The following is a 13,989-nucleotide window of genomic DNA, read 5'->3' as shown; positions in this document are numbered from 1 at the left end:
CCGTGTTAGCCAGGACGGTCTCGATCTCCTGACCTTGTGATCCGCCTGCCTTGGCCTCCCAAAGTGCTGGGATTACAGGCGTGAGCCACCGCGCCCGGTCTACTTGTATTCTTTTAAGAAATATTTCATTTAAAATATAATCAGTGCCACTTTACAAAGTATATATGTCTCCTTTCTTTATGATTTTACACAGGGAACGTCTGTCAGCTGTACTCAGAATAGCAAACGTTGAAGATCAAATATTAATATTCTTTCTCTCTCTTAACTACCAATACAACAAAAATGTATTTTACATACCAGACATCACTTTAAATTTTCTAAGCATTATTACCTTTATACTGTTGTAAATTTTCTTTTTACCAGTTTCTTCATTTGTTTTTCTACAAAACTATTTGCTAACTTGCAACAATGCCTGCACCAGTTTCTCGGCATCCTATTCTGTCATCAACTTCTTTCTCTTAATAAGGGAATCATTTCAATAATCTATCAATTAGGGTGTATAACAGGCAGAAAATTAAAAATCCGAACGGGTACGCTGGCTCACTCCTGTAATCCTAGCACTTAGGGAGGCTGAGGTGGGTGGATCACCTGAGGTCAAGCATTCGAGACCAGCCTTGCCAACATGGCGAAACCCTGTCTCTACTAGAAATATGAAAATTAGCTGGGTGTGGTGGTACGCATCTGTAATCCCAGCTACTTGTGAGGCTGAAACAGTAGAGTCTCTTGCACCTGGGAGGTGGAGGTGCAGTGAGCCGAGATTGCGCCATTGAACTCCAGCCTGGGCAACAAGAGTGAAACTCCATCTAAAAAAAAAAAAAAAATCCTAGGCTATCAGATCGTTTACTGGCAATTGCGATTTTAGCATATATACCAGCATTTTTGCTACAAAATCCCTGAGCTTTCTCTTCCTTCTTAATTTCACCTGTAGCTCCCAGCATTTTTCCAGTCTTAAGGAAGTTGAAATTTTTTTTTTCCATTTTGCTTAACCATTAACCCCCATTCTCTCAAATTGCAAATTTTAAATTTTTATTTAAAAAAGAAAATAAATCTGTCGTACAGTGTACATTGCAATATCATGATTTTTGTACAGAAAAATACTGATGTAAAGAATTTCTATGAATTTGCAAATTAGTAATTTGAACAAATCACTCTCTGATATCTGAAAATTAATGAAAAGCATAATTTGTATCACCGTTTCTCATTAATATTCTAAATTGTGTTACAGCACATAAAGAATCGATAAATTATACCTCAAAACATGAATTAAAAAGTGTTCTGGAAACTTTTTAAAAGCATTGATACAGTGGAGTGCTCATAGAATTTGTCTCTTTCTCCATTATGTTTTATTATGCCCACACTATTTCTCAAGGGAAAGAAAAACAATTCCTATTAATTACTTATTAATATTAAAATATTGATGAGTACTACCTAAAAGTACCGGGCTTCCAGCTGGTGTACTGAGTTGAACTTTGCTGAAATGCAGCCAGCATAAGGGGCGTGTATTAAAAGAGCAGAACAAATGACTTAATAGGGGTCCAAAAGCAGCAATCAGAAAAGGTTCATTTAACATAGTGATGGCACAAGCTTCAAGCAATTGCCTCTACTTAAGTAAGTGTGGAATTACAAAAGGCTATTTATTACAGTCCAACGGAGTCCTGCAGCTTGCTCAAAGAGCTTTGAAGAAATTCAAGTTATAAAGTCCTGCTCAGTGCAGAAGCAGTAAAATTTGGACAGACCCCCAAAACAGCCTGCAAAGCTTTCATTAAAAAGTTAATACAATCCTCATCACAATTGTTCTTTCAAATGAATTATTTTCTCTCTTTTCTTTTTTTAAAGGAGAGATGCTGTACTTGGTTATTTTCAACACTTCTTTGAAAATGAATTTTAACCACGAGGAAAAAATGGAAGTTTCATGGTGGTATCAAATTAAATGTAGGACCTCATGTGTTCCAACATCAAGCTTCTTGAAATGCTCTTGAAACTGACATTAAATGTGACTCCATTAATGGACTTACTTCAGCAGAAAAATTACTAGGATTTCCTCATTGTAGGAAATGCAAAATTTGAGTCCAAAGACATTGGGGCTGCAATTTTTTTATTAGTGATTGGATAATGAATTGATTTTTCTAAGTATTGAAGTATGTAAAAATAGAATATTTTTTTAAAAATCCACGTCTATTTGTAATTCAGCAATACATTTGTATATATTGAATATGTTTATGAAGCTTCAACTAAAATACAAGAAAAATAACTTACCTTTTGCTTAGAATCAACTTTAGAGAACAAATCACAGGGTTGTGGGGGTGAAACCAATTTAGGGACTAAAATAGAGGATTATTGAATAGATGAATTGACAATAAAAGGTAAATGATATTAATTTATATGAAAAGATACTAATTTCTAGTGGGAGCAAAATGTTAATAAGAAAATGAATTTACTTTTTCATCAGAAAAGCAACACCTACATTTTTTCCTTGGCAGAAGATTAAGTCAGGCAAAGTGTGGTGGTTCATGCCTGTAATCCTAGCACTTTGGGAGGCCTAGTGGGGAGAATCACTTGAGCCCAGGAGTTCAAGATCAGCCTGGGCAACGTGACAAAACTTTGTCTCTACAGATAATAAAAAAAATTAGCTGATTGTGGTGGCACAAGCCTGTAGTCTCAGCTACTTGGGAGGCTAAGCCAGAAGGATTACTTTAGCCTGGGAGCGGGAGGCTGCAGTAAGCCAAGATCACATCACTACACTCTAGCCTGGGCAACAAGGGCAAAACCCTGTCTTAAAAAAAGAAAAAAATAAAACAAAAGATTAAGTCATCATTCCTAGGCCAATCCATGTTTCAATTAGAAGGAGTTCCTATGACCTCACAAGTAATACAACCCAGTGGATGGGAAATATCGCAGTAGATTCTATTTTTTCGTGTACAGTTTTCTTGGAAGTGGCACAAGGCAACCGTAATGAAAGTTTCTATTATAGGTGAAGAATAAAAATGAAAAGTGTTTATAGATAGGAAAGTTTGAACGAGAGGTCGGATGCAAAAGTCATCATGTGATAATCATAGAAATGTCAACAAATTCGAAACTTCTGCTAACTTGTGGGAAATACAAATATATGAGGTTCTTACAGCCCTTGATTTGAGAAAAATCTATATAAAAATAAGTTATTTAACAATGAAAACAATTCAACAGTTAATGTATCTAAAGATTCCTGAGTTTTCGTTTGTTGTGTGTTTGTAGTTTATTTTGCTGCATTCCATTAAGACATTTCGATTGGTGAGTGAACCAAGATTGAGATTTGAAAGCAGAAGTACTTTGATGATAGGATGCATTTTTCCTTTTAATGGAAGGGCTTGAAGAAGGAAATCACTTAAAATATATTTAATCTTCAGTTAGAAATGAATTTGACCCTATGATATCTGATCCAAACAGATGGGGTTTTTATTCATATTCCATACTTTCGATAATGCTTAGCAAAACATAGCAAATATAGAATCACCATCAAATAAGACATTTCAAAACATGTCTAGGTAATTGTAAAACACATATAGCAGTCATTTCCTTGGTACCTCTCATTAAATATTTTTTTTAAGAAATAAAAATGTAAAACAGAAGATTGTTGTTTCCTTTTCTTTGTAGTCAAGAGATGTTTGTCAGAAGTCAAGACCTACTGTAATATGTCCTAAATCATATCTATTTTACAATACACTAAATGTTATTATTACCTATGGATACCATGGGACTCCTTGTGCATAATGGATTCCAGTCCTCTTGCAGAGCTGCATATGAAAATGTTATCAATGAGCTGAAGAATCTGGCATTAATAACTTTGCAACATTATAACAAATAGGTAGTCCTGATGTTTTGTTCTTTTTTTAATATATCAAATATATTTCATTGCTTACATTATAGTAGCAGATTGAAAACATCTGCTCACTTGCCACTAGTCCACCAGCAGCAGAGAATCTCAGCTCATTTTCCCTAGGCCTGCATGTACCAGGGCTATAATCCAGCTGTTGAGCCTGGATATGGGGCCAGATTAATACTCAAGAGCCTTGGAAATGGAAATCGTGCTTTCTTGCCAAAAATTGGAATGATGATAGATTCCATTTGCATGTTCCCTTCTCTCTCTGTTCTTATTTGCCAGCCTTTCCAACCCATTAATTTGCTTCCTTCCACCTTCCCCTCCCATCTTCTCTTTACAGCTCCATCACCTGTCCTGACGATTAAGAAAGATCGGACCTCCAGAAATAGCATCTCTTTGTCCTGGCAAGAACCTGAACATCCTAATGGGATCATATTGGACTACGAGGTCAAATACTATGAAAAGGTGGGGAAACAATGTTTCAAGGTTGGGCTGTGTAGGAAAGAAGCTGTTTCCTCATGAGCTGTGCTCTTGGAAAGAAACCAGTGACATTGCTGGTAAATGGCAGAGCGCTGTTGAGAACTGTGGCCATGTGACCCCTTTGATTTATTGGTAGAGGAAGGTTTAGAAAGAATCTTGTTGAATACCCCATATTCTAGAGCAATAAGCAACATCAAAGATGCCACTGCCAACTTAATCCAGTTAGTTATGGCAATAGCATGACATTTGTATCCTTTTACACCAAGACCCCTCCTCTACCAACTATTTTATTGTGATTTCTTAGTCTATTTGTGAACTGTTTTTTTAGTTCATTACCTCAAGCATCATATCCTGACCTTCAAATTGACATGCATTTCATTCAATACAAATAGAAACATTGTGCTAGTGACAAAAATATTGTATTGTTTAACTGATGATGAAAAGTTTTCTTGACCCTGTAGAAGGAAATTTAGAAGGTTGGGGTTGGATGGATACATTTGCCTGACATAAAGTTGTGGCTTGGTAATGCAATTATTTAAAAAAAATAGGCACATGGTTATTTTTACCCCAAATTTAAAAATTATTAAAAAAGAGGTACGCAGTTATTTTGCCCTGAGTGGAGTGGTGAGTATTCCATCATTCTAAATGACTCATTTTTTTTTTCTGTTTGTAAATCATAGTAAAGTTTAAAGGCAAGACGTGTTTAAACCTTAGCATCGCAGCTAGTTAGTTTCACAGCTACAAAGTGACGACTACATATTAGTGTATCTACTTCAGTTTGTAAAGTGTGTTAAAGTGAATTAAATGCAAATTGTGCATTTATACAGCAGTTTGTATTTACAGAGCAATTTCTGTGGACATTACTTAAGTTTGAGCTGTATAACAACCTTATGGAAGTAGAAAAGTAAGTTGTTTAACAATTAAGAATACTGAGATTGACGTTATATGGATTTCCGACGGCCTCACTGCTAATAAATATTAGATCTCTGTTTTGGATCGTGGCAGCCATGAGTCCTCCTTTAGTATGTTTTCCCCTATATCAGGTACCTTTGTCTACATGAGAATACATCCTGATGAGAATTATTGGCATAATCAACTGTGCAAAAATGCATAATGTAAAAACATTGTTTTGCGTTATGTAGTTATTTCCTTGCTTGAAGTTAATGTATTTCTCTAGTATAATGTCGTTTTTTTCGTAGTCTGTCTGTAAGAGAGACTAGAGTATGTCTTTTTCATTAAAAGAAATTGATGCCAAATAAATTTTATTGTTCCAAAATTGTAGTAGAAATAAGTTTTCTCTTAACTTTGAGTCCTCTACTGTGGTAAAATCAAATGCTCATATGATTGTGATCTATTTTCAGAAGTATGACAAGATAGAATGGGGAAATATAATAATTCATGTTCATAAATGATGCCACAAAATTTTTAAAAATCAGTTATATGCCACAGTTCAAACTACATTTCAGAACTGGGAGAAGAATGTTAGGTAACATTTAGATCTATGATATTAAAATCGAATTTTAATTGTATACATCCGTACCTTTCACAAACATGAAAAGTGTTCTGCCTTATTTCAAACTCCTTCAACAAACACAACAAGCAGCACTACTTTTTTTTTTTTTTTTTTTTTTTTTTTTGAGGCGGAATTTCACTCTTGTTGCCCTGGTTGAAATGTGATGGCAAAATCTCAACTCACCACAACCTCCGCCTCCCAGGTTCAAGCGATTCTCCTGCCTCAGCCTCCCAAGTAGCTGGGATTACAGGCATGTGCCAACATGCCCCACTAATTTTGTATTTTTAGTAGAGATGAGGTTTCTCCATGTTGGTCAAGCTAGTCTCAAACTCCTGACCTCAGGTGATCTGCCCACCTTGGCTTCCCAAAGTGCTGGGATTACAGGCGTGAGCCACCACCCCTGGAAATTACTTTGAAACAATATTAACCAATGCAGAAAAAAATGGTTGAATCTATTGATTATTCCCTAAGTATTTTTGATACATACATACCTGTAATATTATTTAAAATATATTCCTATAAATACATATTTGCATCATATATACCTAAATTTAAAAATTAATTCCAAATATTTATAGTATGCTTGGTAATACTGAGAAAGTGTCTCTAGTATTTAAACTCCACAAGGTCTAGCTTTCTTGATTGGTTATTCCGCTGATGGTGATGAACACTATATGTAATGTATGCTGTGTTTTCTGTACTACTCAATCTCATCTTGGTTGAGGATATACAGTGTTTCGTATTACCTACTCTACGTCCTACCCTAGGTGCAGGGACATTGTACCATTGCTTGAAATCAGGTTCCCCATAGGAGCTCTGTGCATAATAATATATGTGAAAGAAAAAACGTAATTCTGGATAAATTCAATATTTGTAAACGAGACTTGACACAAAGAGACCACTAAAATGTGGTGTGGTGTGAATCTAATGTACAATGTGAATCTCCTAGAGATCCTTTTTGAGAAATATTTCTAGCCTTTGATCTGGAGATTTTTGCCTCTACCAAACCATAGTGACTTAGATTAAATACAGCACAAATACAGTTATGCTAAAAATAATGTAGAGCTACATATAAAACCTTGACTTTTTATGTTTAATATTTTAAGGTTGATAAAAAAATATTCTACTCCAGAATCAATAGAGCATTCCTATTAGGTTTCATTCAAAGGGATATTTTCTTCTTTGTAAGTTTATAATTGGAATTAGATTTAAGTTTTCTCTCAGCCTTGACTTTGAAGAGAACATATCTTTCCTCACATATTTACTGATTAGTTAGAATAAAGCTAAATTTTTCCTGCTTTATATGCAGGGCAGAAATAATAATATTCAAGTTAGGAAATTCTGTAAATATTTTTTTCTTTTAGAAATGCCTATGTTGGGCCAGGCATGGTGGTTCACGCCTGTTATCCCAGCACTTTGGGCAGCTGAGGCGGGCGGATCACCTGAGGTCAGGAGTTCAAGACCGGCCTGGCCAACATGGCGAAACCTCATCTCTACTAAAAATACAAAGATTAGCTGGGAGTGATGGCATGCACCTGTAGTCTCAGCTACTCGGGAAGCTGAGGCAGGAGAATCTCTTGAACTTGGGAGGCAGAGGTTTCAGTGAGCTGAGATCACGCCACTGCACTCCAGCCTGGCGACAGAGCAAGACTTTCTCTCTCTCTCTCTCTCTCTCTCACACACACACACACACACACACACACACACCCCAAGCCTATGTTGCCTTTGGAGAATAAAATAATTGCAATAATCGATATGACTTTTGAAATCCATCCCATGATCTGTGTTAAAATATAAAAGAATCAGGTTTGAGTGGTTCACTGTTTATCGTTTTATAGCATTATGAAGATTTGATTTTAACATGATTTTTTTTCTGACCTCAAAGCAGGAACAAGAGACAAGTTATACCATTCTGAGGGCAAGAGGCACAAATGTTACCATCAGTAGCCTCAAGCCTGACACTACATATGTATTCCAAATCCGAGCCCGAACAGCTGCTGGATATGGGACGAACAGCCGCAAGTTTGAGTTCGAAACTAGTCCAGACTGTATGTATTATTTCAATGTAGTCTAGAGGAGGGGGCAGGGGGGTCTTGCCAAAGATGTCTGATCATTTATTCTCACTGTCTCTAAGTTTTAACCAAATGTGATACATTTAAGGTATATTGCTTGGGACATTGCAATTTGCAGAGCCCTGTGTCTGTATACAGTATTTGTGTTTGTGTGGGTGTACATTTTGTGTTTCCTTTTTTCCTGCATATTCTAATGCCTGAAATGCTTCTGTTTTGTTGTTAGGCATAAATTGCTTTTGAGGAACATTATTTAATATATTAATTCACTTCCAGTTCCTGTCATTTCAGATATTCCAGGTTCATTGCATGATTCAATGAGCTACAAAAAAGAAACTTGCTGATCCATGAGAATCTTAATTTTATTTTAATCCTTAACACATTCAACAGCATATCACAGAGAGAATAAGGATTTTCTAAAATGTGTTTTATCACTTCTTTCACATTCACAAGTAATTTGAATAGCCTGTTCCTTTAACCCCAAATTTGGCTAAAATTGGCCTAAAACTGGCAAACATTTTCCCAGTAACTTTTCTTTTTTTCAAATGAATTTTCTTCATACTTAAAAGAGCCCTTTGCTAAAATACAATTTTCAAAAAGGTAAAATTATGTCTATGGCACTAATATAAAATGGGTGCAAGTTAATGATTTTACTTAACTCATTAATTAATGAGCAGATTAGCAAGAGATTTAAACCTGTTCTAAGAAAAACTTGAACAGATACATAATTATGTGTATGTGTTTGTGTGTGTGTGTGTGTGTGTGTGTGTGTGTGTGTGTGTTTAGGCAATCATAATATGTTAAAATGTGCTAATATGTCCCAAACTGGTTAATATCCAATGAGGGTAATAAATGTAATGATCGAGGTCATCTTTCTTACAGGGCACAAACCAGTTGTCTTTCTAGCAAATAAGTGTTATTTCAATTGTTAAAGGAAAAAGGATCTATATCACTATCAGTTTTCTACAACTTAAATTTACTCTTGTAAAATAGCCTAGAAAGATGAGCAAAGATGCACACCCTTTAGAAATAGATTACCCAGGAACGGTCTGACAATGCTCAACACTCTGCTGAAAGAAATGTAATAATCTTCTGACCATTCCCATTTCCCATTCTTCCCTGACATCTGTATTTCCCATTTTCTAGATAGTTTGTTCCTGACAAAAAATCTCATTGTTATTGGTATATTTTTGTGTTCAAATTTGATACTGGATAAAAACTTTCAGGACTGGCCTGAAAATATAAAAATCATTCTAGTTATATAGTATTTACTCCATCAGGTTTACTCATGTTAGAGTACCTATTTTATGGCGCACTTTCTGTCAGACAATTAGAAATGCTGCTTACAATAAGGAGCTGTAAATTCCACCAGGTATTGAGATGCTAATGTTTTTAGAAATCATCCGCTTACAGCTGAACCATGACAATTCTACTCAAAGGAGACCTGACATCCTCAAATACATAAATCTATTCCTAAAGACCTCTTTTAATCCTCACGATAAAATGTGTGTGGAGAAATCACCCTCAGAGGATATTAGAAACAAAACATGAAATATGATGGAAATGCAAGTGCCAACAAGGTTTAAAACAAATTAAAAACTTAGATGGCTCAATAATAAAATGTAAGTGTAACTTAACATTAGCAACATTAGTACTTCTAAGACTTTTTGCAAATGTTAAGTGGTACAAAGAAAGTTTCTCCTTTTGAAATGATTACAGATTAACTTTTCTCAAAATCTTTTTTTTTTTTTTTTGAGACAAAGTCCTGCTCTGTTGCCCAGGTTGGAGTGCAATGGCATGATCTCAGCTCACTGCAACCTCTGCCTCTTGGATTGAAGCAATTCTCCTGTCTCAGCGTCCCGAGTGGCTGGGACTACAGGCTCACGTTCCCACATCCAGCTAATTTTTTTGTATTTTTAGTAGAGATGGGGTTTCACCATATTGGTCAGGCTGGTCTCGAACTCCTGACCTCAGCGTGATCCACCCACCTCGGCCTTCCAAAGTGCTGGGACTTAAATGAATCTTTGAAATAACAGCAATAACAAAATCTATATTTGATTTATCAAGAGAGATCGGAAATCATAGAAGTAGTAAAAGCAAATATTTATTGTGTCCTGTGGTGGAAATCAACATATTATGAGGTGAATGCTCAGATCACTATTAGATAAACATTTTTTATGCATATTTGGGAACATCCCTCTAATCTTACATGCTCTTAATTAACACTTAACCCTCTCTGATAAGTAAATTTGCAAAAACAATATATTTTAAAATTCTAATATAATTCCAGATTTATCACAGATATTGCTGTGGTAGCATTTATGAAATATGATGGAATATTTCTTGAGGTTTAGGAAATATCTCATTTGAAAACTGCAGGGCCATAGGATTTTTGCCAAGTAAGTTTTGTATTAGCAATTCTTCCATTGATTGAAAGAGAGAAGAGGAAAAAAGGGTGGAAAAAATGAGTTTTTTTCCCCCTCCTCATTTATTTAAAAACTGTGAGTTACACATTTTAATTTTTTTTTACAAAAGTAAATTTACTTTTGCTATTTCACCATAATGTTTTAAATAAATTTGAGAAATTTTATTGAAATAAATAAATTTAAATAAAAATGTAATTTTTAAATAAATTTGAAATAAAAATAAGAAAAAAATGCCTTTTGTCTTAAGAGGTAAAAGAAAATTTTTTTTTGTCTCACTCTATTGTTTTTTTAAATCAAAATGACATATTCCTAAATACTCTAAGTGTTTAATAAGAATCTCATTTGTTATATGTTGATTTTTTTAAAAAAATAGACATAAGATTTATGTTTGTATTTAACAGTTTGCTTTTTCCCTCTAGTTTTAATTTTTTATTTTATTTATGTATTTATTTATTCTTTTTGAGACTGAGTCTTGCTCTGTCGCCCAGGCGAGAGTGCAGTGGTGAGATCTCAGCTTACTACAAAATCTGCCTCCCGGGTTCAAGAGATTCTGTAGCTGGGATTCAGGTGTGTGCCACAACACCAGCTAATTTTGATATTTTTAGTAGAAACGGGGTTTCACCATGTTGGCCAGGCTGATCTTGAACTCCTGACCTCAAGTAATCCAACTGCCTCAGCCTCCAAAAGTGCTGGGATTACAGGCGTGAGGCACAGCGCCTGGCCAGTTTTAATTTTTTAATTACATAATGTCTCATTCATGACATGTATGCATATATTTTGGTAGAACACAATGTATTTTGAGCTGGAATTTAGATAACATTTTCTGAACTTTGTAAGGAAGAGATGGAGACAGAGTAGAGCACATATATTTTTCTAAGTGCTTTAAAATATCTTATTTTTATATGTCAGTACTTTATATTTATTATCATCTTCATTTTACAGATGAGGAAACTGAGGCAAAGAGAGGTTAAGGAAGTTTTCCAAAGTCACACAATTGGCAAGGGATATGTCGATTCCAGAATCCTTGTTTCTACATGACAGTATATAAAGCAGTATGATAAACATTTCATTTGATTCTGTTCTATAAGCTTTTCAGATACTATTATATCATTTTATACATGATCTAAGATACACATTTTATGTGTTTTTTTCTGAGTTTGCATATCTAGTCAGTGGAGCAACAAACCTAGAATCTCCAGGTTTTGAAGTCTTGAGTCAGTGCAATTACTGCACATGAAGAAGAAAAATACTGAACTAAGACCCATGGAAAGCTTGGAGTATAAAAGAGTAAAAGGATTTTCCTAGCATGAAGTTAGCTTCCACCAATACGAGAAGTACAGACATTAAGGCATGTTTGGAAGAGCAGATAGTCCAACTCTTTGGAAACCCTCAGTCAGGAAAAACCAAAGCTGTGGTGTGTGCTTCGTGCACAAGAAAACCAGGGACAAAGTGAGAGTTAAGAGCAAACACATTAGAGCAGATGAGCATTATTACAGTGAGCTTCACAAGTCATTTCAAGTCTGCATGTCTCGGTTTTGCTATCTGGAAATTGGGAAGCATCATGAGATTTTAATGTTGATTAAATATGTTATTACTTGTAAAGAGCTTAAAATAGTACCTCATATAGCCTCATATAGCAGATACTCACTGTGCATGTGTGTTGTGTTTAAACAAATAGTCCGTAATTTGAACATCTGAAGAACTTCAAGAATAACAATCTATGGAATAAAGTTGGGTTTTAAAATTAGAAGATTTCATTGGATATTACTATGAAGAAGACCACCCCAGGGATAATTAAATTAGCACTCCCGAATGCCTCACGTCCTCATTATTTGTTGTTTTGAAGAGTAAAAATGGTACAACTTTACTTTCTTGGGGCCTATTACTAGGGGACGTAAAGGAAGCCTGACAAAGGGAGAATGGAATCATTAAGTAGAGAAATTTCTATATAAAAATTAGGCATTCATCATCTATAATTTTGTAGGAAATAGAATACTTTTGCAAAGTTTTCACCAGGGAAATGATATAACAATTGGTAACATTTATTGGGCACTTAATATATGCTTGGCACTACTGTAAGTATTTTACTAGTACTAACTCATTTAATTCTCAAACAACCAAATTATGTCACACAGCAAATAAGTATAAATCCAGGAGTTCTGACTCAAAAGAATGAACTCTGAATCACTCTTTTGAGAGAGAAAGCCAGCACTCTGTGTAGGATGGAGCAAAACAGAAATGACTAGAAACAGAGGGAGCAGAAAACAAATTCAAATTGAATTATTAAGAAATGTAATAGCTATCAATTACATTAAATTATTAGACACCTATATAACTCATCACTATTATTCATTCACATATTTTCTCATTTTAACAATGAAAATGATCTGATTTAGTTATGTGCTTTAGATAGCCTCTGAGAGTCATATATTTTAGAGAGAGAAAAAACTGTAGGGAAATCCTAGTTTAATTCTGTTTTCAACAGAAAAAGAAATAGAGAATTATCTTTTCTCCTATCATATTTCCCTTCCCAGTTTCCCTGAGCTTTATTTTATAAGCTGGCTAATCAAAATAAGGTTTGAATTCTCAAATTCAAACCTTGCTGCTTTCTATAAATTACTACAGTACGCAAAGTGAAAAACATGAGTTCAAGTCACCACTCTATGTTATGGAGCGTTTTTGAAATATTGGATTAAACTATTTCACAAATCATTCACAGATCTTTAGCCAATGGATAGGGATATATCAGTCAGATGCTCTGGGAAGAAGATACCAAGATGAAACTACGAGAGCTTTATAGGAGAAATACTTGTGAAGGATAAAAGGCAGATGGAGCTGAGCCAGGCAAGCAGAACCTCAGACTGAGATGTAGGTCTGTCATTTATAAAGGGAAGGAGGGAAAGAAGAAAGAGTTGAGGAAGGGAAGCCCCAGACAGCAATGCAGCTCTGAGGGTCTCAGCCAAGCCAGTGGGGAGCTTCAGAGCACACATCACCCATTTGAGGAGTGTTGCATTCGGCATGGATGGCCAAGCTCCATAACCCTTTGCCAGTACTGTTAAGTCACTAAGGGAAACATAACCTGTGTTTGAAGGCTGTAGTGGATCCTGAAGGTGCAGCAGCTGGAGGCTGTCTGCTGACTATACTCTTTGCAGCAGGAACATCTGAGCAAGCACTCCTGTGACTGCCATAGGGGTATAAACAATAGTTTGCTGGTAGTAAAGAATAAAGGCCTTGCAACAGTTTATATTATGAGTGTGCCATCCTGCCACACTCTGAGCACTTTTGCTTTTTTTTCAGATGCTACTCACAGGAAACTCCTAACAACCTATATGTCACATTTCTTTTCTTGCATTATTTGACTATCCCTGAAAACACATATTTTAGAGAAAATCTTCCAAACTTAGATTTGTTCAGGCTGAAGATTCCATGTTGGCTCCTGGGGAGGTGATATTATTCAGATAACTAAACTAGCTCTTCTTTTGAGTCCTGAGGTGTTCGTGTATTTAATCAGCATTTACCACAAGAACAACATATGCAAATAAGAGCATAAAAGAGGCTATTCCAGGAAATGTGTGTATTTTTAAAAATCTAGAGATTAGGATGCTTATGGAGTTTGTAGGAGATGTGGCTGGGGATTGAAACATG

The 13,989-nt window shown here is 35.3% G+C and overlaps 1 protein-coding gene across 4 annotated transcripts in view; it reads left to right on the top strand.

Annotated features, from left to right (window-relative positions):
- Positions 1-13,989, top strand: part of LOC105477414 (EPH receptor A3) — a 357,860-nt gene that overhangs the window by 273,628 nt on the left and 70,243 nt on the right. For 3 of the 4 annotated variants that reach the window (XM_071092557.1, XM_071092555.1, XM_011733891.2), the window contains exons 6-7: positions 4,197-4,321; positions 7,735-7,897. In XM_071092557.1, coding sequence (XP_070948658.1) covers positions 4,197-4,321; positions 7,735-7,897 — 288 coding nt within the window. The remainder of the gene's footprint in view (positions 1-4,196; positions 4,322-7,734; positions 7,898-13,989) is intronic. The other variant, XM_071092556.1, reaches the window with a different exon arrangement.

This window comes from Macaca nemestrina, chromosome 2 (assembly GCF_043159975.1).
Source record: "Macaca nemestrina isolate mMacNem1 chromosome 2, mMacNem.hap1, whole genome shotgun sequence".
Lineage (NCBI taxonomy): Eukaryota > Metazoa > Chordata > Mammalia > Primates > Cercopithecidae > Macaca > Macaca nemestrina.
Note: the sequence above shows the minus strand (reverse complement) of the source record. Positions and strands in the feature narration are given on the sequence as shown.